The following is a 21,621-nucleotide window of genomic DNA, read 5'->3' as shown; positions in this document are numbered from 1 at the left end:
GTGATGTTTACTTTAAAGTATTTAATTTGCTTCTTGTATATAGCAACAAAATATTCCCTGCAGAATCCAACAAAAATTTTTGCATTTAATATTCCCTGTGCAAGTATTACCTGTAAATTGCAATGTTAAAGGTATCTGTTTTGCCATCCAATAAAATTACTTCAAAAATAAATATTAAAATGTATTCTTCATAGAATGGACATTATAGTAACTCCACATGGAATTAATGCCATATAATTCTTTTTTCCAGAATTAGCCCAATAAACTGATGCACACATACAGCCTAACAACTAGCATCCAATGAGAACATGCAGGGAAGTTAAAATTTATGCCCTTTGTTAGAATGCAACAATCTCTACACGGAACCTTACTATAAATTATCCCTCTTTGAAGGGTATGTAGGTGACCATAGGTGACCTGAAGTATGAGTCAACTATACCAGAGTGCTTGGAGTGATTTTTTTTTTTTTTTAAATTTGACAAACCACAGAGAAAACCACTCTATATGTGGGTAGGCTCAAGTCAAGATTGTATTTGTTAAAATTGTTCAATATATCATTTGATAGAAAGACAATGAATTTAATTTAAACAAACAGCCACTTGGCAAGTTTGAATAATAAAAGAAAGTATACAGCACTGGATATGCCATTCACTTCATCCTATCCTGTGATTAAAAACATTTTTCCCTATACCATGGGACAAAGCGTCACCCTGCTAAATGACCTTTCTACACAACACCCATGAAGATACACTCAAACTCTTGAATAGGGGTCACATTGGGGGAGTCTGATCCTGGATCCCACTTATTGTTTTGTCAGAATCCCGTTTCCCTGCTTATCATTGTAATAATAGCGCTTGTAATTTCATGTGTCCCGCTCGACTTCGTTTCCCGTTTTTTATGCAAAATAATTTGACTTTTCACATGTCACGCTTACAGTTACAAAAAATCTGCCGATCCCGCATCACTCTTACACCCCAATGAGACCCTCTTGAACTTGATAACCTGATATCTCATCCTTCCTGATGTCCTGTAATCAAACTATTAAATATCCTATTTTCTGTAGAAAAAACACAAAAAGATATCTGTAATCCAACAAGATCAATACAAAAAGATCATTTCTGTCAGGTGTTCTTTCGTTAAAATTGGAACATTTAAATGGTGTTAAAATCATTAAGTTATCAGGGGAAAAAATCTGCCGCAAAGGAAAGTTTTCCTCTAGCAGAATCTCTATGATCAAGAAAAAAAAAGATCAAATAATAATTTTCAGTTGTAATATTGAATGTCAACACCATAAAATCTATGTAAATAAAAATATAAAAATTTCTATTTCATTAAGATTAAATCAAAACATGATTTTATAATAGATTCAAAGCATGAACATTGTGACAAAAAAGGCCTTCAGGGTGGAATGTCATAGTTAGCAATCAGCAAGTCAATTTAATATGTATCAACAAAGTTGTTTAATGTTCCAAATATAATGGTCTCCCTGAAGCACCTTCTTGGTGTAAATTGGTACTGGTCAGTAATGTTGGAATTTTGACTTAAAAAAAGGTCTATTTGAGCAATGAACTCCATAAATTACTACTTCCCATTAAATACTTCATTAGAAGTTAAAGTTACAACAAAACAACATTTATTGACACTTTAAAGAGAGGTGGCTTTTTTCTAAAAAGTAAACAATCATTAACATCAGCTCAAACCAGCTGATGTGTGGAGAGAAAGAAGTCAGTGGTAATCCTTATTGGACATGAACTTAAAAAGAATGCCCATGCTTATATCAACTCAATTTTTTTGCTTTTAATTGTGTCATTGTGTGATAGCTGTCTAATTGACTTATACCATACAGCTCTTTTTTTTATGGTCAACTACTTTTAGCAACGCTGCAACATATTTCTTAAATATAGCTGTTTGAGATTTTTATATACCATCTAAATCTACTAGAGTAAGTAATAAGGTCCAGGATATATTGCAAAAGAAATACTATAACTTTTCAAACTAATAAAAATATTCAAAATTTCCCTTGTTTTCACAAGTATGCAATAAACTTCTTTGCTGAAAACACCAAGACAGGAACCATTGAAATTGTAGATGAAAACCAAAGAAACAATTCAGAACTGTGTCAAATGTCAAAATTACTGATGGCAGATAACAACAGCATGATAAGAACAAAACTGCACTTACAATTTTCCTTTTGATTTCTGAAGCTATCACTTGAAAATCCTTCATAGTTATTTTTAATTTAGAAATAGTACTTCACATATATATATCCTCCACTAAGATCCTCCAACACAGAATGGTACACATCTAACCAATACACTATACCATAACCACACCATAAAAACAGACATTATGTTGACATATACAACACGTAACAATATTTACTATTTGATGGATGGTTTGACAGAAATGGTCCCTGTATGTCAAGAAACCTGACAACAGGATCATCACTTTAAATAAAAATAACAAATATTATGATTTGTGTGATAATATTGCCTTTGGAGTACTGTATTTCTGCAATTGCTGTCATAAGGAATGGTAAAATTAGGAAATTCGAAATCCCCTTTAGTTTGCAGAAACTTTTGATGGCATCTGTTTATATTTTATGGTACTTTAAATGCTATTTTTTTGTTTATTCAATTATTTCGGTATTTAAATTGAAACAAGAATACAACATGTAATGCTCACACTAGATTCTTAGGTTTAGCAAACTGTGAAATTGGGGTCAAAACCCTAATTTGGCATATCTCATTTAAATAGTTCGCACCAAATGAACATGTGTTCTAAATTAAAAGTTGATGGGACAACAGCTTCATGGTAAATAACATTAACCATTATCATTAATCCAGGTATATGACGGACAGACAGAAGGGTGAACAGATGAACACTGACCAGAAAACAAAATCCCCCCCCCCCCTATTATGGGTGGGGCATAAAAAATCAATACAATTAATGAATCTATATGTAAAATTGAATCTCTTGCACTAAAATAACTAATTTAACAACAAAAAATAAGTGTCAATTTGTTTACAGCAAAATACATTCTACTTCTATTAGGATTTTTTTAACAACATTGACTACCCATGAGGGAAAATAAGCTTAATCAACACTCTTTTAATTTATGTACAACAGAAAAAAACATTCTTTTACTTTCTTCTCAATCCTATTACACAAGTTTCTTTTAAAATCTTACTTAATAACAATTTCTTCAAACCCAAAAGAATCTTCATTCAATAATAGTACATACATGTCCTGAATTTGCCATTGGACATAAAGCAAACAAGAAACAATTGCAATCATTAATACTGGACACGTTTTTATTGTGACCCTTCAAATATTCGTTGACAAATATCACAAATTGACCATTAATATTTTGAATAATTCATGCAAATAATCTTCTTCAAATTTAGAAAATTATGACCATTAAATCACCACTACAATGATGGCCATGAAAATCATATAAATGTATAAATCGTACCTGTCTGTCAAAAAAGTTGTTACCTAATTATAAATATACCTTGATAATAAAATATTGACAAATTACCAAACACTGGGAAACATTGCACCTGACAGACGGATGTTTGTCATCGGAAATGTGACCTTTTATGGTGGATCCTTGATCTCAAAGATAACCTTATATTTTATTTCTCAAGGCATACAGGTTGGACTTGGTTATGACCACATAATCTTGATAGTAATAGTACAAGTCTGACCTGCAATACCAAGTTTTTTTAGATAACCAAGATTTGTCAACAGGCAGATGATAGACTTGCCTACAGGTATTATAGGTTTGGCACATTCTGAGATGACAGAGATATCCAACAGACAGCTGACACAATTGCCTATAAGACCAAGTTTATTACATATTAGGACCAAATAGCTAGTTTATATGGGGTTTCTTATTTCCGTGTACCAACAACAAGTTAAAGTCATCATCAAAATATTGATTTTTTTTTTCAAAGGAGATGATAAAACCATGACATTCAATATTCAGAAAGCAGCAAAAGATTTAAGGGTTTGCTTTGTTCCTGTAATAAATCTTAAAGGTGGTAGAATGTTATATTTCTAGGCAAATTACTTCAACAAACTATCTCATGTATTTCAACTTTTGTTTTCAGAATTTACAGAACTATTGGAATTTCAATTGTCTGTACATCAAAGGGAAAAAAACATTTAATATATGATATCTGTATATGAGGGGCCTGATGGGGGGTCTCATCACGATTCACGAGTTGATTTTTTTGTCAATCACGATTCACAGAAAATAAATTTCTATGATCACGGATCACGAAAATATAAAAAGAGTTTAAATCTGTAGAAAAACGGATCACAATAGCGAAAATGCGCCGATCACGAAGAACGAAAATAACCCATCAGGCCCCTCGTATATATGTGACTGTACCCTGAATTACAAACAGGTATATAAAGGACCTTGCTTTCAGGCCATGGGAGACCTTATTAGGTAGTCAAGGCCATGGGAGACCTTATTAGGTAGTCAAGGCCATGGGAGACCTTATTAGGTAGGCAAGGTCATTAAACATCCAAATGGTGGTAAAGGGTAGCAGGGTTTACACATACACATCATGCTAGCTCATTGCTACTTACTGTCATGACTGTATGGACTCTAATCTTTCCCCTGTAATTTGCATCTACTCATACATAATAGGTAGGTCTATTACTGATCAACATACCATTACAATTTCTCAAAATTTCAAATAAACAATTAGACTTAATGTATCTTTTTTATATGTTTTAAGTTATAAACTATATTTTTTAATGACTATATATATATGCTTAACTGCAATTTTTAACACATCAAAATACCTTTGTTGAGGAATTCAGTTAAAAAAACAGGGGATTTCAAGAGTCAGGTCAAAACCTCAAATATGGGAAATCAAACACAATTTGGGAAAAATGACAAGTCTGCACCAAAGGTAGGTAAGTGATTTGAGCAAATAAAACTGACTGCTATGAAATCACATATTCATGTCCTGAAAGTTGTATAAAGCATTATCATAAAACCTCATCTACTGTAAAAAAAAAATCAATATTCAAAAGGTTTGAAACTATAACTTTTCTGTTACAGATTCATTTATACTTTTGAGAATACATGACCTGAATTTTCTATTCTAATGATTTGTCTGTCAGCTACACTTTAACTGAATTAAAACAAAATTGATTAAATTGATAAAAGTAGTAAATTCAAAGTCATGAAAAAGAAACAAAAATTGTTAAACATGCATGTAAGTAGCCCCAGGATAACTCTGTGATGTTTTACGGTCGCAAAAAGATGCAATCATGATTGGGGAAACCAGATTTAGCTGGAAGTCCAAATCCTTGTGATGTAACATATTTAGCTTTAAGTCAGTTAGTCAGTACACCAGTAGTAGCCAATTACATTCTCTTAATTTAATCCTAATAATTATTAATTGTATTAACCAGACTGAACAAACACATTTTAAAAATAATAATTATAATTCATTTTTTTTAAGTTAGTTTAAATTAACATTTTTCAAGTCAAATCAACAGTAACTGAAGAAAATGAAGAAATTATCTTTACAAAAGGTTATACTTTTTTCATTTCATTCTTTATTTCTTTTTTGCTAATGTTTTATTTAGTAAATGCACTTTAAAGTAAAATTATTTACATTGTGAATTCTTTAAATTTACCACAAACACCCCCACAATACCTTTTGACAGATACAACTCTGAAACTTGTTGCTTCAGTAATACTATTGCAAAAACAGTTAATTTTAACATAAATCATATTTAAAAACATTTATTTTTGCACATTTACAAAAGAAGGTTACAAAATTGTTCGGCAATGACAAATACAGACATTAAACCAAAAATTGTTACATAAATTTAGAATATTTACAATCAGAATCACATTTTAATCAGTTATTGAATTACAAAGTAAAATGATCATTTTTTCAATAGCTTTGAATTGTAAATATACAAATATATATATATATAATTTTTAAATGTTGTGATTTATTTTGTGAAAAAAATGTTTATAGAAAATTCAAATGCAGAAATAAAGAGGCTTAATCGCAAATCCGCCAAGGTTACTAAGATAAGGTGATAAATGGGGTTTAAATTTTAAACCATCTAGTTCTTTTGTATAGTTTACCATAAATGGTGTAATGTGATGTCCATGGAAAGTGACACCCTGTCTCCAGCTCAAAGATAGAATTAATATAATAGGTATAAATTATCTGTTATAATAGTCTTAACCTACTGTAAATTCCTTATGACTTTAGAAGTTTGAGGTTACAAAACTTTCCTTCATATTTGGATTGCATGACCTTCAGACAAATTAAAGGACCCCAAAACAAATTCAGGATAATTGCAATAATAAATGCATGCTTTTGGTTTGTTGCATAGATTGGTTGCTGTCTCATTGACATACACCACAAATCCTTTTATTCATGCAATAAAAAATTTCTGAATTTCCAGTGCAGTGCTAGTTTATTAAAACTAGCAGTGCTTATCAATGTCTTTCTCATTTTTTTCCTCCCAATAAGTTTCAATATCCTACTGGTGTATATTCAAACTGTTGGACTCAAACAGCTTAATCAGAACATAAGTATACAAAAATCTACATTACATATGTACATAACAACCTTTGCCAAATTCCAAAGTCAATAAAATATTTAAGATAAATAGTTCAAAGATTCAAGTAGACTGTAGTTGAAAATGCCATTCAATTCTAAAAAAGTGAACTAAAATTAAATCTTTGAGGAGAAACTTTCTTAAAAGGATAAAAGCTTCTCATATATGGTTTAGTGCTTAAAGGTACTGAGTAAAAACAAAAATTGGAAAAAGTAGGCTTGTATTACAATTATAACAAATCTTTTTCTTTGATTCAACTAGAATATAAATATTCAGCGTTCAAGCATAATTCTGGAAATCAATAATTTTTCAGTTAATCAGTTTCTGATTTATATTTTTTCAGTAAATCAGTTTCTGATTTTACTTTCCTACTTCAACAGTTGCCATGGCTATCAATTTCAAGGTATTTGACATTAACATATATTCTTACTTAAAAACACGACTATTGCATTAATTCCAACATACTAATACATTGATGGATTGTTATGTTAATAGCTGTTACTCTTTTTCGAACAAGGTCTGACATAAATTGTATAAGTAAACTGTAACATCAGACCATACAGGAAATGACCAGATTCTGATATATAATTACCGGTAGATAGAATAAAATATACCTTGTAGATCAATGTTCCTGCTCTGGCTACAGGATATACCTTCCGTTCTCCCCTCCGATCATACAAACTTCTGGATCGTGAGCTAATCATTGTTAAATGTTGACAATTTCTTTAAATATTTCTGCCTTCAAAAAAGTCCTAATCGGTTTGCTTTTTGGAACAAAAAATCCTTTCTATCTCCACTAAGAAAATCTCTTAAGTATATTCTGCTGAATGAATTCTCTCAAACCAATGTTTCTTGAATAAAATTCTCTACTGAACTTTGCATCCACAATGACAATTTTTAATAACAGTAAATACACAATATACTCCTTCTTCCCTATAATATGAATATGATTTTAATTCAATTATATCTTTAAAAGTGTACGGGACAAATTACAATTTAAACTTTATAGTCCAAGATAAACAAAGTATCATAGCCGCTAACTGAACAGGTAAATCTTAATGACATTCAAATTGCTAGACCGTGAACGGTAACAATAGGTGGGCCCAATTACGTGAGGAGAATTCTTGCAGATGGAGACTCTACGAACTTGTGGTGCTTGACCAGCGGTTTGTTTATACGCTGTTTAAATAACGTGAATGTATGGTCAAGTCATGATGTCCATTTTCATCTTTAAAAGGTGAGAGCTTTACAGCATACCGAAAAATAAACTCGTTAAATATAGAGTCTTCTTAATTAATTTAAAATAAAATTACCATAAAATGTTATTTAAGTTATGCTAGATTTCAAAAAGGACAACATTTACCTTTTCAGATATACTTTGTTATTATTGAAGACATACATTTTTTGCTATATTAGACATGATCATTGCATCTGACATGTCTGAAAGTAAAATACTTTTGATTATACAAATCTATAATTTTTTTTTCAATAATTCATTCATGTTATGCAATCAAGAGTAAACATAGAGAGTTGCTGTTGGTAGAATTAAACATTTATCATTTTTATACAAAGGCAAAAAGTTATATAGGTAAAAAAAAAAAATCAGAGACAAGTGCATGTGTTTTTAAAGAGTGGAAATTATTCAAAAATAATGAACTTTCATATTTTTTTAATAACTGCTTTTTTTCCAAGGCATTATGTTCCAATCTGACTTAAAAATCAACTGTTAGGTTTTAGACAGATTGCAATAGTTACCTAATTTCTAGACAGACTTTTTTTTGGAAAATCTTACAATGAACAGTACATTTTCTATTTTTTCTCTCACCTTCTTCATATACAAGTCTATATATGTTTTTTCCTACAGGAAAGCAGTACATTTTCATTGTAATATATCTGACATAAAAGCTGATGATATACCAGTATTTTTCAAGATTTTTCCATTAACTAAGGAAAACAGTGACAATAAAACGTTGGGTTATTAAGCAAGATAAATGCTTCAAAAGTCTATTTCTAGACATGACTGTTATACTAACAGGGGGCATGATCTTTTTTTCGTTAAGACACTGAAACCAGATACATATACAATAAAATGCTTCGCTGGGCGCAGCTTGATACGACCGCAGAGGTCGAACCCTGAACAGTTGGGGCAAGTATGGACACAACATTCGAGCTTGATACAGCTCTGAATTTGGATTGTGATTAAATATTTGACACAGCATAGGTTTCTGACACAGAAAGAATGTGGTCTAAGAACTTCAATTTTTTTAATTTACCTATTATGGTCCAATGCCCAAAATCAAAATACATGGTTAGATTCAGCATATCAAAGAACCCCATATATTCAATTTTTGTTGAAATCAAACAAAGTTTAATTTTGGACCCCAACTTGGACAAACTTGAAAACTGGTCCCATAATCAAAAATCTAAACACATGTTTAGATTCAGCATATCAAAGTACCCCAAGAATTCAATTTTTGTTAAAATCAAACTAAGTTTAATTTTGGACCCTTTGGACCTTAATGTAAACCAATTTAAAAAAACGGGACCCAAAATTAAAAATCTAAAAACACGGTTAGATTTGGCATATCAAAGAACCCCAATAATTCAATTTTTGATGAAATCGAACAAAGTTTAATTTTGGACCCTTTTGACCTCAATATGAACCAATTTGATAGCGGGCCCACAAAATTAAAAATCTAAATACATGGTAAGATTCAGCATATCCAAAGAACCCCATATATTCAATTTTTGTTGAAATCAAACAAAGTTTAATTTTGGACCCCAATTTGGACCAACTTGAAAACTGGGCCAAAAATCTAAAATCTAAACACATGTTTAGATTCAGCATATCAAAGAACCCCAAAAATTCAATTTTTGTTAAAATCAAACTAAGTTTAATTTTGGACCCTTTGGACCTTAATGTAGACCAATTTAAAAAACGGGACCCAAAATTAAAAATCTAAATACACGGTTAGATTTGGCATATCAAAGAACCCCAATAATTAAATTTTTGATGAAATCAAACAAAGTTTAATTTTGGACCCTTTTGACCTCAATGTGGACAAAGTTGATAATGGGGCCCAAAAATCATAAATCTAAATACATGGTTAGATTCAGCATATCAAAGAACCCCATATATTCAATTTTTGTTGAAATCAAACAAAGTTTAATTTTGGACCCCGATTTGGACCAACTTGAAAACTGGGCCCATAATCAAAAATCTAAATACATGTTTAGATTCAGCATATCAAAGAACCCTAAAAATTCAATTTTTGTTAAAATCAAACTAAGTTTAATTTTGGACCCTTTTGACCTTAATGTAGACCAATTTGAAAACGGAACCAAAAATTAAGAATCTAAATACACAGTTAGATTTGGCATATCAAAGAACCCCAATAATTCAATTTTTGATGAAATCAAACAAAGTTAAATTTTGGACCCTTTGGACCTCAATGTGGACCAATTTAAAAACGGGGCCCAAAATCCAAAAACTTAATACTTGGTTAGATTCAGCATATTAAAGAACCCCAAGAATTCAAGAATAAAACCCCATTGAAATTGATCAAGAAATAAGCAATTTATACGAAGTATCTTCTTTTGCACAATACTGTGCAATTGAATATTTCTTGCTATTGTGCAATACTGTACAATTGACAATTTCTTGCTATTGCGCAATATTGTGCTATTGGATATTTCTTGCTATTGCGCAATACTGTGCAATTGAAGATTTCTTGCTATTGCGCAATACTGTGCAATTGAAGATTTCTTGCAATTGTGCAATACTGTGCAATTGAAAATTTCTTGCTATTGCACAATACTTATTATATAATAATTTACACATCCTGTTTGGTGTGTATCTCCTACCATATCATTATTATTTGCTTTTAAATATTAATCAGAAATAACCAACTTAAAATGGAAAATTTTAAAAGAAAAAAAAAAGGAAAAAAGGAAAAAAAAGAAAAAAACAAAATCCCCCCCCAAATTTTTTGAACCCCCTTATGATTCATCACCCCCAAACTCAATCCCAGCCTTCCCTTTGTGGTATGGTACCTTGCAGTACAATTTCAGAGAGATCCATACACTTGAACACAAGTTATTGTCTGGAAACTAGAAAAATGCTTATTTTTGGCCCCTTTTTGGCCCCCTATTCCTAAACGTTTCGGGCAATTACCCACAAACTCAATTCCAGCTTTCCCTTTGTGATATGGAACCTTGTAGTACAATTTCAGAAATATCCAAACACTTACACACAAGTTATTGTCATGAAACTAGAAAAATGCTTGTTTTTTGCCCCTTTTTTGGCCCCTAATTCCTAAAATTTTGAGGCAATTACCCCCAAAATCAATTACAGCCTTCCCTTTGTGATATGGAACCTTGTGGTACAATGTCAGAGAGATCCATACACTTACACACTAGTTATTGTCTGGAAGTTACAAAAATGCTTATTTTTGGCCCCTTTTTGGCCCCTAATTCCTTAACTGTTGGTACCATAACCCCCAAAATCAATCCCAACCTTCCTTTCGAGGTATTGAACCTTATGGTAAAATTTCATGGAGATCCATTCACTTAAACTAAAGTTAGAGTGCGAAAACCAATGTGTCTTCGGACGACGCCGGACGACGACGACGACGCCAACGTCTTACCAATATACGACCAAAAAATTTTCAATTTTTGCGGTCGTATAAAAACTACATGTACATAAGTTTTTTAGGAAAATCTTACAATGAACAGTTCATTTTCCTTTTTTTTCTCCCTTTCTTCATGTACATACAAGTCTAAATAGTTTTTTTAACTGGACCTCAGTACAAATTAAGTGTAAAACCTCTGATATAAGAGTAGATGATGTATTATTATTAATTATTCATTTGATATATAAGCCAGGTCATCATGGTACAAATATAAGCTGCTTTACTGTAATCCATCAGCATCTATAACACCTAATTTAACATGTCATAAAAAAACATATGATGGAGAGTCAAGATTTTTCTTTAACTATTACACAACAGACTACCAAAACAGAGTGACAATTCAAAGTTGGGTTACCAAACAATATAAATACTTCAAAAGATGATATCATTCTACAATTCATAGACATTGTCATAATAACTGGGGGCATGATCTTTTTATGATAGGATTCTGATATTGAGATACCATACAGGGATAATTACAAAACTACATGTACATTAACATAGGTAAAGAACTATTGAATGACCATTTAAATATATACATCTACATGTATTTTTCAGTAAAATGATGTTTGGCCATTGACCCAAGTGTCAATTTCATTATTTCTTTAAGACAGTAACACTGAACTTCACAAACACAGGGATGATGTTTCATTCACATCTTACATGTATATATACCATGTTTCATAAAAACACAGTTTCGTTAAGTCCAAGATGATTAAATATTTTCAAAAAAAGGAAATGTTTATATTCTCTGAATATGCATGCCCCTTTGTCAAATAACTTGCAGCAGAAATGATTCAAATGGTGTTGTTCAATTGGTAAAAATTTTCACCAATGATTGGCTATACATGCAGTTACAAATGTAATATAATCAAATCCAATCAGCTTTAAACTACAAGTATCAATTATGTAATTTATTGTGTTTTTTAACCCTTTCATACCGAAGTTATCCTTTTGGCACCCTCGTACGCATGCCGAAATGATCCTTTTGGCACATCGGTGTAGATGCCGAAATTATCCTTAAGGGTACCTAAATTTCTATTTTTAGACTATCGCAATCAAGAGTGCAATATGCATGTTTTTACAACTGAGAACGTAGAATGGTTAAAACTATTTTAAAAACATATTTCAATTTAAGAAATAAAAGAATAAAACTACCAAAAATGTTGGCAATAAGTGTCAAATTTCGAAGCGTATCTGAAAAAAGTTTACGACTACAACAAACATGGCGGACGAGAATAATCCAAACAACATTCTCGTAAATTTGACAAAGAAAGCAAAAAAAAACAGCAAAAAATAATTTCCTTTAGAACTTTACAACATATTTTAGGTTAGTCTATCAATTTTCAATCGTTTGTATGGTGTTTTAGATTCGAAATCAAGCCTCTTGGTGTCTGACATTTTTTTATGGGTGATATTTTACGAAGAGACGAGACTTACTTCCATCACTATTTTTAGTAAAATTATCCCACAAAGATGACTAAAATTTCGCTAAATAAACACATTTATTCAATATCAATAAAAAGCAATGTTTTAATGTTAACTGAATATGCAACAAAGCATCTTGCTTAACGATAAAGAGCTATCTGCAGTAATTCTATATATATACTGCAACCGTTAAAAGTAGGCTTCAAGTCTTTCAAACTGTTTTTCTATAACTGATTATATTTTGCAATCAATTATCTAGCAGGATTGCCTCAAGCTACATATTTTTTATTACCAGTGTAACTAATTGTCAGAGCAACACTAAATATCACATTATAAGTGCTTTTTTATTTTTTTAGTCACCTTATATTAATTGGTTGATAAATTGTAGATGTGAAATGAGGCCATCTACCACATCTGTCCAAATTTCCAATTTATTTTTCTCAAAGCAGCATCATTACACAGTGCTTCATAAAATATAAGAAATATTCTGAATCAAAGTTATGTCTCTCATCTGGCAATTACTAACCATTCTAACTGACAAACAGTTCATTTCAACAGGTACAACAATATAAAATTACAGAACCCATTGAACATAAGGGTGAAACAAGGTTTATCTGAACTTGATCTACGCACTTGTACCAGATCACCCTCTTCACCTGATTACAATTAAATTTAAACCTGACCATAGTTATGTACCAAAATATGCCTGGACACAAACATGAAATTGAATAAAGAAATAAAAGAAAATTTAATTCATGAAATACTACAAACTAGACCAACTACATGTACCATACCTAATTTATGTAATCCTGGGCAGTTTTAGATTCAAGAAAAATGGAATGCAAATTCTTAACTATGTCCACAAAACAATTTAATGCAAGACAAAAAAAACCCGCATTTTATGCTAGTATATATTCAAACAATTGTGAAAGGAAGATTATTATCAAAAGGGAGAGGAGATTAGGCTTTTCAGTCATAAAACTTTACTCAGAACTCAGAGTACGAAATTTGTGCCCGAAACACCAAATCCAATATCTTGATTGGTTGATTTCTGAGTCTCAGAACAATAAACATACTCAAAAGTACTCCAAAAATGAGGTCTTGAGTAGTGATTTTAAAAGGTTTTTTTAAACTATTTGAAGTCCTTCCAACTGGAGTCTTGACATCCATGCTGATGCATCCTGGATGGATTGTTTAGTGTTTGCATAAACTGAATTGTGAGAGTGCATGTAATATCTCGTGTTCATCCAAAAGTTTTGTAGCAAACCTTGAACTCTTTTAATAACAGTTTATGACAAATATATCATGTTCCTCACTTCTAAATATCAATTTAAGAAGTTGTGATAAGGAGATACCTTAATTAAATCTCCACTTCACTATGCTGAATCAGAGAAATTATTTGTTGATGATGAAAAGGTACTCTTTAATAAATTTTGTAAAATGAAACCTAAATATATAACATGTACAAATATGCATATCAATTTCATGTACAATGTATGAGGGTCTGGATGGGGTTTACAGAATAGAGAATAATGGGTAAAAGGTGCAGAATAAAGGGGGGAAAAAAGAATAGAAAAATATAGGCAAAATAAGAAAGAATAGAGAATAATGGGGTGCTAAAATATAAAAAAAAATTGAGAATAATGGGCAAAATAAAGAATAGAGAAAAGTAGTCAAAAAAATTAAAGAATAAAGACCCTCATGTGTAATATAATATTCTTGTTAAAATTTAACATGCAATATACATCCATGTTATAGTCCATGCTTGTTTACATGGAGAAATGTGACCTACCTTTATATCTTCTGAGATCAACTTTCCGATCTTTCTTTCTTCAAACTGAAATAGGAATACAAGTGTTAGTAACATTTTACTTGCATCTAAAAAGGGAATAAGATATTATTGTATGAGTCTCAAACAGCTGGCCAATCATTAAAAATAAAGTGCTTAAATTATGAAGGGGTAGAAAAAGGAAGGATTAAATTTTCTCATAAAATTGGACAAGTTGATATCAAATCTTCAAAAAATATTTATGATTTAAAATATGTAAATTTTTATTTTGGTGCCTCAAAACTTTTTATAAATATCTTACAAAAATTTTCGATCGTTTCCGAGACATTGCTGATATAAATCTTTAACATAAATTAGATTAAAATCTGGCAAGAATCGTACATGTGTATGTGAGAGCACTTACAATGCAACTTTCCATATAATTTATAATTCAAAGGGGCATAACTCTTTAAAAATAATTGATCAGCACTAATTTTCGAACTTGTTCCAGAGAATGCTAATATAAACCTATGATACAAGTTTTGGAAAAATCTGGCAAGAATTGTACATATGAGAGCGCTAACGGGAAGACCAGACAATCGGACAGACACACATTATTTCTATGTCCCCCACAACATGCCACGCAGGGGACAAAAAACCAACAGATAACAATTGTTTGAGGTAATGGACAATATGACAGTAAGGAGATGTAGTATGACTGACAATCAGACAAATATCCACCAAAGATGTGAACAGGTAACTGTAAAACCTTCAACAATGAGCAAAATTCATACTTATAAGCTATAACTTGACCCCAGTAACAAAATTAAAAACAATTCAAAAGATAAAATGGAAAGGGTCAGATTTATGTCTATAATTGACTAGCAACCATTTGTATCTGGTTGACAATTATACATCATATTAATCTTTTTATCCTATAATATTACAGAGATAATTCTTACTAGAAAGACACACATACTAATGATTGATTAAAGTCATTTTATAAAAAATTAAACTTACATTCAAAAAATTTTGTTTGTCTTAGGAGAGTTAAAAGATTAAATTGTACAACTTCTGATTCAAGGATGTTTAGTATATAAATAATCTCCTTAAACATATAAATGTTGATGAAACCTCAAATAAATGGGGGAAATGTAAGTATAATTATATGTAAAGTTCTAACAAAAAAATTAAGATTAATTATTTTGTTTACATAAAGGGCAACTCAAATTGTGTAATCTTATTTGGATTGAAGGGCAGGGATTAGAAGAAACTGACATATCTATTAAACATAGGTATTTACTAGAGCTTCACAACATGGCATCCTGTGTCAATATATACTGTTGTATCAATGTATCCTGTATATATACTGCTGTATCAACGTTTAATCTAAAAGCTGTTAAAATACCATAGGTACTGCAGACTCCTTCCCCTCTGTTTCAACCTAACATTTCTTTGGAGGTTAGTTTATTTCTAACCAACCTTATAACATGATAAATAGTATCTGCCTTTGATCTCTATTTACAGAGCCAAAAATCCAGTTTTTCCCCAAAAGTAATCTCGAACTTTTAGTAGATCCTCCAAAACTGACATTTAAAATTGAGCTGCGCTCCTGAAAATCTGTAAAGCCACAGCTTGATACATACATGTACATTTATCATATATTCTAAGATTTCTGTTCAAACCTGCTTTAGTTTTGCTTAAGTTTTACTATAATATGTACAGAAAAATACCATACACAAATAAATCACTAATTTTATTTTAAGCATAGTAAACTGTCCAATAATCTTTATGTGTAATCTCACAAAAAGTCAGAAAAACTACCAACTCCATGCATTTTTTCATGAATTTGGATTAAAACTAGATATGGACAATGCCCCCCTTTCTGCTCTGCCATATGCATGAGTATAGTTCCACATATTTTAGATTTGGCAAACAGTGATGTTGGCATACAACTTGAAATTGTTACGCTGTCTGTAAGACACAAATGATGCCCCCGCCTGACCAAAAAAAAAAGTCCAACTACCTGTCATTTTCGGAATATTTGAAAAAAATCAAAATCCTGTGGCCATGTACCTAACCTCCAGACGGACAGACAGACAGACGGACAAACGAACGGACAGATGGACGAACAGGGGTAAATTAATATGCCCCTCAACATTTTGTCATGGGGACATAAAAAAAAGCGCCTTTGGCATTTGCAATTCAGCAGAATATCTTAAGGAACTAAAAACATGACAAATACATCATGTCAAACAGTTTCATCAAATGTGAAGTTGATGTATTTATGTCGGGGCACTTTTTAATCAAAAGTACAAAATGTAGGGCAAAAAAAAAAAATCTTCAAAACATGAATTTGACATCATCTAACATGTATGAGCATTTCAGGGTGTTAAACTATGTTTTCTTTATATATTCAGGAATTCCCAAAAGTCACATACATGTTATTTGTATCTTGGACATATTTTCAACCATACAACCTCTCTAATCATTTTTGTCTCACATGCAACTCAAGTTGAGGTAATTTAAGGCAAAACTTTGGTATAACTTTCCTAGCAGTGGTACTGAAAACTTAATTGTTGACTTTAGTAATTTTAAAAATTGTTCTTTAATTATACATGATTATAGGTCAACAATATATTAACCACCTCAGAGGTTTTGTGGGGACATGTTTGCCTCTATCTCATTAGTTTTTGGGTTCAATCCCCACCAGGATCAACTGAAAACTTCGAAATTAGTATTTGCAACTTCTCTACTAAGAAAGTGGCATTTAAGAGTAGGCATACTACCTTGCTGGCTTGAAGTTAGAATAAACTTCAACAAAGCATGGTATATTTATGTTTTGTTAACATGATATTGTCCTAATTATGCATGTAATATTGGCACCTGAACTGTAAGCAGCTACATGTAAATGTACCAATCAACAATATTTGTCAAAAGTTTGGTTGCAAAATGTATAAACATGATAAACAAACAGAATGAGACCCTCATGGGTAGTCAAGGTCTTTAAACAGTGGCAGTCTATACATTGTGTATTTCCATCCGACAAATGTCATAAACAACTAAAAACTCATTTTCAGGTTCCAGTACTCAGGATAAATTTTAAAAGATTAAGTTTGTTCCTTTTGTCAACAATATTTGCCTTTTGGTATGTTGGTTGATTGTACATGTATGTCTTTTGAAATACAAGTACATTTTGTAGTCCATATGACTTTAACCTCACTTTCTCTATCTAGCGTTTGTGTCCAGTGGTCAAGTTTACTCGATTAGGTCTGACCCTCAGTAACTACGTGCACATGTATATATGGCAGGTTAACAACAGTGGCTGAGGGACAAACCTTATCCTGAAAATTAAACCTGACCAGGACCATTAAAATGACAGAGTTTCATTTAACCTTGACCTTATTTTGAAAGTGTGTTGCTCTTTAAAATGATTCAAATTTTGTAACTGAACAGACATTGTAGTGACTCTTTTTTTATTTTGGTTATTTTTTTTAATTAGTGGGACGAAGTTTGATAAGTCTAAACACTCCTAGTCCAATTCCATGAGTGTATAGAAAAGGATCTTCAGATTTGCTCTGGACTCAAGTAGTCTGTCCATCAAGACGTCTGTTCCCAAATAGAAAACTTGTTTTGATGATGGTCTTTATTTGATACATTGTACAAACTTCCCAAAGTTTCCTGATACTGATCATCATGATCATGATGATAGTAAAAATCACATTTCAAGAAAATAAAGATAAATTTCAACTAGACCAAACGTGCTGACAACAGAAGGGTGTGGTTTCTTTAAAAGACAATTTTAACAAGGACTTTAATCTCTAATTTATCATCTTTAAGGTAGAAACAAAATGTCATAAATCAGTCAAGGTACAAGATTTTGGTGCTTAATGTTGATGTAAGACCTATTTAACATTTCCTGTCATTTCATGCAATCTGTCAGTCAAAACATAAGATACTAATTTTACTGCAAAAACACTTAATTTATACATTACACCTTTCAATGCCATGGTGAATCTGAGTAAATCTGTTACCATCAAAAAGAGAGAGTTAAAAAACATTACATATCTGTCAACCTCTGAAGATGAAAATGCAGGTCAAGGCCTGCATTGAAGAAGAAAATCTCAGGTCAAATTGCATACAAACTTTTTTCAGCTGAATTAAAATATTTAGGGGACATTTTTTATATTCTAAATCAAACAGTTTCCAAAACATGTTCACATGGTTAAGAATTTACTGGAAATAATGTAAAACTTATAGTTACACTTATAGTTTTGTATCCCTGTACAACTTTACTTCATAAATCATGACTTTTACTTTATATGAGATCATATCATTTTTAAAAAGGGAGTAGAGATGAAAAAAATTATTTTCAAAATAGTAATTTTCTAGTTGTCCTAAGAAAGTAAAAATCATTTAAGTATTATTTTTATATATCTTTGCATTCAATTTGCCTTACATTTAATCTTTTTACTAAGAAACATCAATTTAAGGAGTATACTGTGAAAAATGACAAAAAAGGGGGATAATCTTGAATTTTTAGTCAAACATCTTTGAAATACACAAATTATTTTTTACCTTAGGCTAAGATAATTGGTGTTAATCAACAGTGTGTTTGACACAGAAGCTGTCAAGTGAAGCCATGCACTTAATGGGTCACTTAATTTGACAGTTAACACAGCTAGTTGAACTTCTTGTCCAGGAAGAATTACAAATTTGCCGATATTTCAAAGTAAAATCATTTATGAAATCCAGCATTTCATACATGTAGTTAAAAAGTCTCAAAGCAGAAGAATACAGGTGAAAATAGGTCAACTGCTGAAATTACAGGTTATTTGATCATCCGGGCAACTGTAGCAAAATCGTGGGTGAGCTCTTTTTTTCCAAAAATATGCAGGTCATTTGACAGGTATGACATGAACACATAGGTACAAATATCTTCTATCTCAATCTGAACACAGTAACAGTGGCATATACATTTTAATACATGTGCATAATGTTAATGAATAACAGAACATGTACATCTTCAATAAGAATTTTTTCAACTTACAAGGGAAATCGCATAAAACTACTCCACGGAATGAATTTGATTCAATTCTCAAATTTAGAATAGTCGGAATAGTCTGATAAATCAGTTTGCAAAACATTTCTGTTTAAATGTATAATTCAAAATTTCCATATTTCACCCTATAATCATGATTATGTCCGATACATATCATGATTATGTCTGTCATGTGTACTGTGTAAAATGCTAGAAGTAGCATACAAACCTTCATATATTTTGATGGAACATATCCCACAGCATTATCAGAAACAGCTCGTGCTCCCCACCATTCAGCACTGGTTTTGTTAACATCAAATATTTCAAATTTGTCACCTTTCTTAAACGACAGTATATTCTGGGAGCCCTCTGTATCTGGTGAAATAAAATCTGAGATGGCACTAAATATTTCCATTATGTCTGTTAAATAAAAAACAGCCCTACTTTCACCTGGATGTAATACCAGATTATGGAAGCTGAACAGGTGATCATAAAGAGATCATTAGCAAAGCAGGACTGTTTACAATTAACAATTTATATTATCTATGCGTTTGTTTACATCAGTATCTGTTATTTCATGTCATATCGAGGATATTCAGGCATGTATATTCTCATAAAATAAAAAGGGTTTAACCGCTGGAATGTTAGGTCTTTTTCTTTCCTTCTTGAATATGGAATGAGATCAATCGAAGGTTTTGTCAAATGTAAAAAATAATAAAACATCTCTGTGACAGGTGTATAAACATTCCGTAACGGAACGGAACAGACATGTATTTCCGAACAGAAAACTCAGCTCACCTGGAGCAAAGGCCTAGGTCAGAAATCCAGAAGAGACACAATATTCCAAATTCCAAATACTTTTTGACTACCGGTAAATAAATATAATTTCATTGACAAAATTATAAAATTTAAAAATTCTCGGCAAGACATGCCGCTTATTCACGGTATACTTACATATAGACTATATCATGCTGTCCTATGTTTTTCATGACTGGCCACCGCTTAATTTGATATAAATGCTATATTGTTTTATGCATGCATGCAGCCTATGTTTTTTTTAATTTCAAATGCGTATGAGCGAGGTGGCAACAGGGACACCCCCGGTTTTGCAAAATTACTGAACCCGCCAATAAAAAAAATTAAAAAGAAAGAATTTAGACACGGACTAAAATCTTTTAGACTATACGGTATAGTATGTGTTTTTGTTTAGTTTTGTTTTGCTTGCCAACAACCTTATTTTTACACCCCTCCACAGACACATATATACATTTTCGGTCTACCCATACGCCACTGTATTTGTCACGATTCGTTAATTAGTAATAGTTAGTCTCCAGAGGTGGACAAATCTATAGTCATATGACTTCTGCCGAATAATGATTGATTGATTTGGGGTTGCTTAACGTCAAGTGGCAAATATTTCATGCATGTACAGGACGCCATCAGAATGGTATAATTTAGAATTAAAAACAAGGACTTCGTTTGAGAGTCACCGACCGCCCCGTTTACACATTAACTACATGTAGAAAAATGTGTGTAATCCTCACAATTCTCAACCAAAACATTACTGTTATTTTTTTCTTTCCGGCAATTTCAACTATCCTGGAACCCCAGGATTCCATTTATGTATATCGCGCATTGATATAGTGGAATCGACATAGTGTTTACATAGGTAACGAAAGTCACATTGTCTATCGAAAGAAGAAGAGAAAAAAACCTAAAGCATCAATCACATTCTGTTGTTGTAGATATGCAAATCAGATAAGAAATGAAAGCAACACTTTAAATTATGTTTACGTACATGAAACTGAAAACAACACTTTATAAATTGCATGCATCCGAAGCGCTTTTCTGAATTTACCTCAGTCATCAGGAACGCTCAGAGGCCGAATATTTGACAGCCAAGGGTGCATAAGAACCGAAACAGTTGATGAGCTATATGACCTGAAAAGACCTACAAATAATAGCCAAAGATTAAGATTTAATATAAGGCCAACCTTGCTTGAAAACTTAATTTACAAACGGACAAGTTAAGACATTTTTGTAATAAATCTTGTTCGTACCGATACACTGACTACTGATGA

General features: G+C 31.6%; 1 protein-coding gene across 3 annotated transcripts in view; it reads right to left on the bottom strand.

The window, feature by feature from the left end:
• The window catches only part of LOC127722241 (uncharacterized), a 49,026-nt gene extending 28,803 nt beyond the window's left edge, over positions 1-20,223 (bottom strand). Inside the window, exons 1-2 of one of the 3 annotated variants that reach the window (XM_052229140.1) lie at positions 19,770-20,223; positions 14,524-14,568 (exon numbers count right to left, since the gene is read on the bottom strand). In XM_052229140.1, the coding sequence (XP_052085100.1) occupies positions 14,524-14,568; positions 19,770-19,955 (231 nt within the window). In that variant the 5' untranslated portion in view covers positions 19,956-20,223. Of the gene's footprint in view, positions 1-7,226; positions 7,588-14,523; positions 14,569-19,769 lie in introns of those variants that run through there. The other 2 variants (XM_052229146.1, XM_052229152.1) reach the window with 2 other exon arrangements.
• Positions 20,224-21,621: the final 1,398 nt, after the last annotated feature.

The sequence above is a fragment of the Mytilus californianus genome, unplaced genomic scaffold, assembly GCF_021869535.1.
Source record: "Mytilus californianus isolate M0D057914Y unplaced genomic scaffold, xbMytCali1.0.p SCAF_1, whole genome shotgun sequence".
NCBI lineage: Eukaryota > Metazoa > Mollusca > Bivalvia > Mytilida > Mytilidae > Mytilus > Mytilus californianus.
This window is presented reverse-complemented; position numbering and strand designations above follow the sequence as displayed.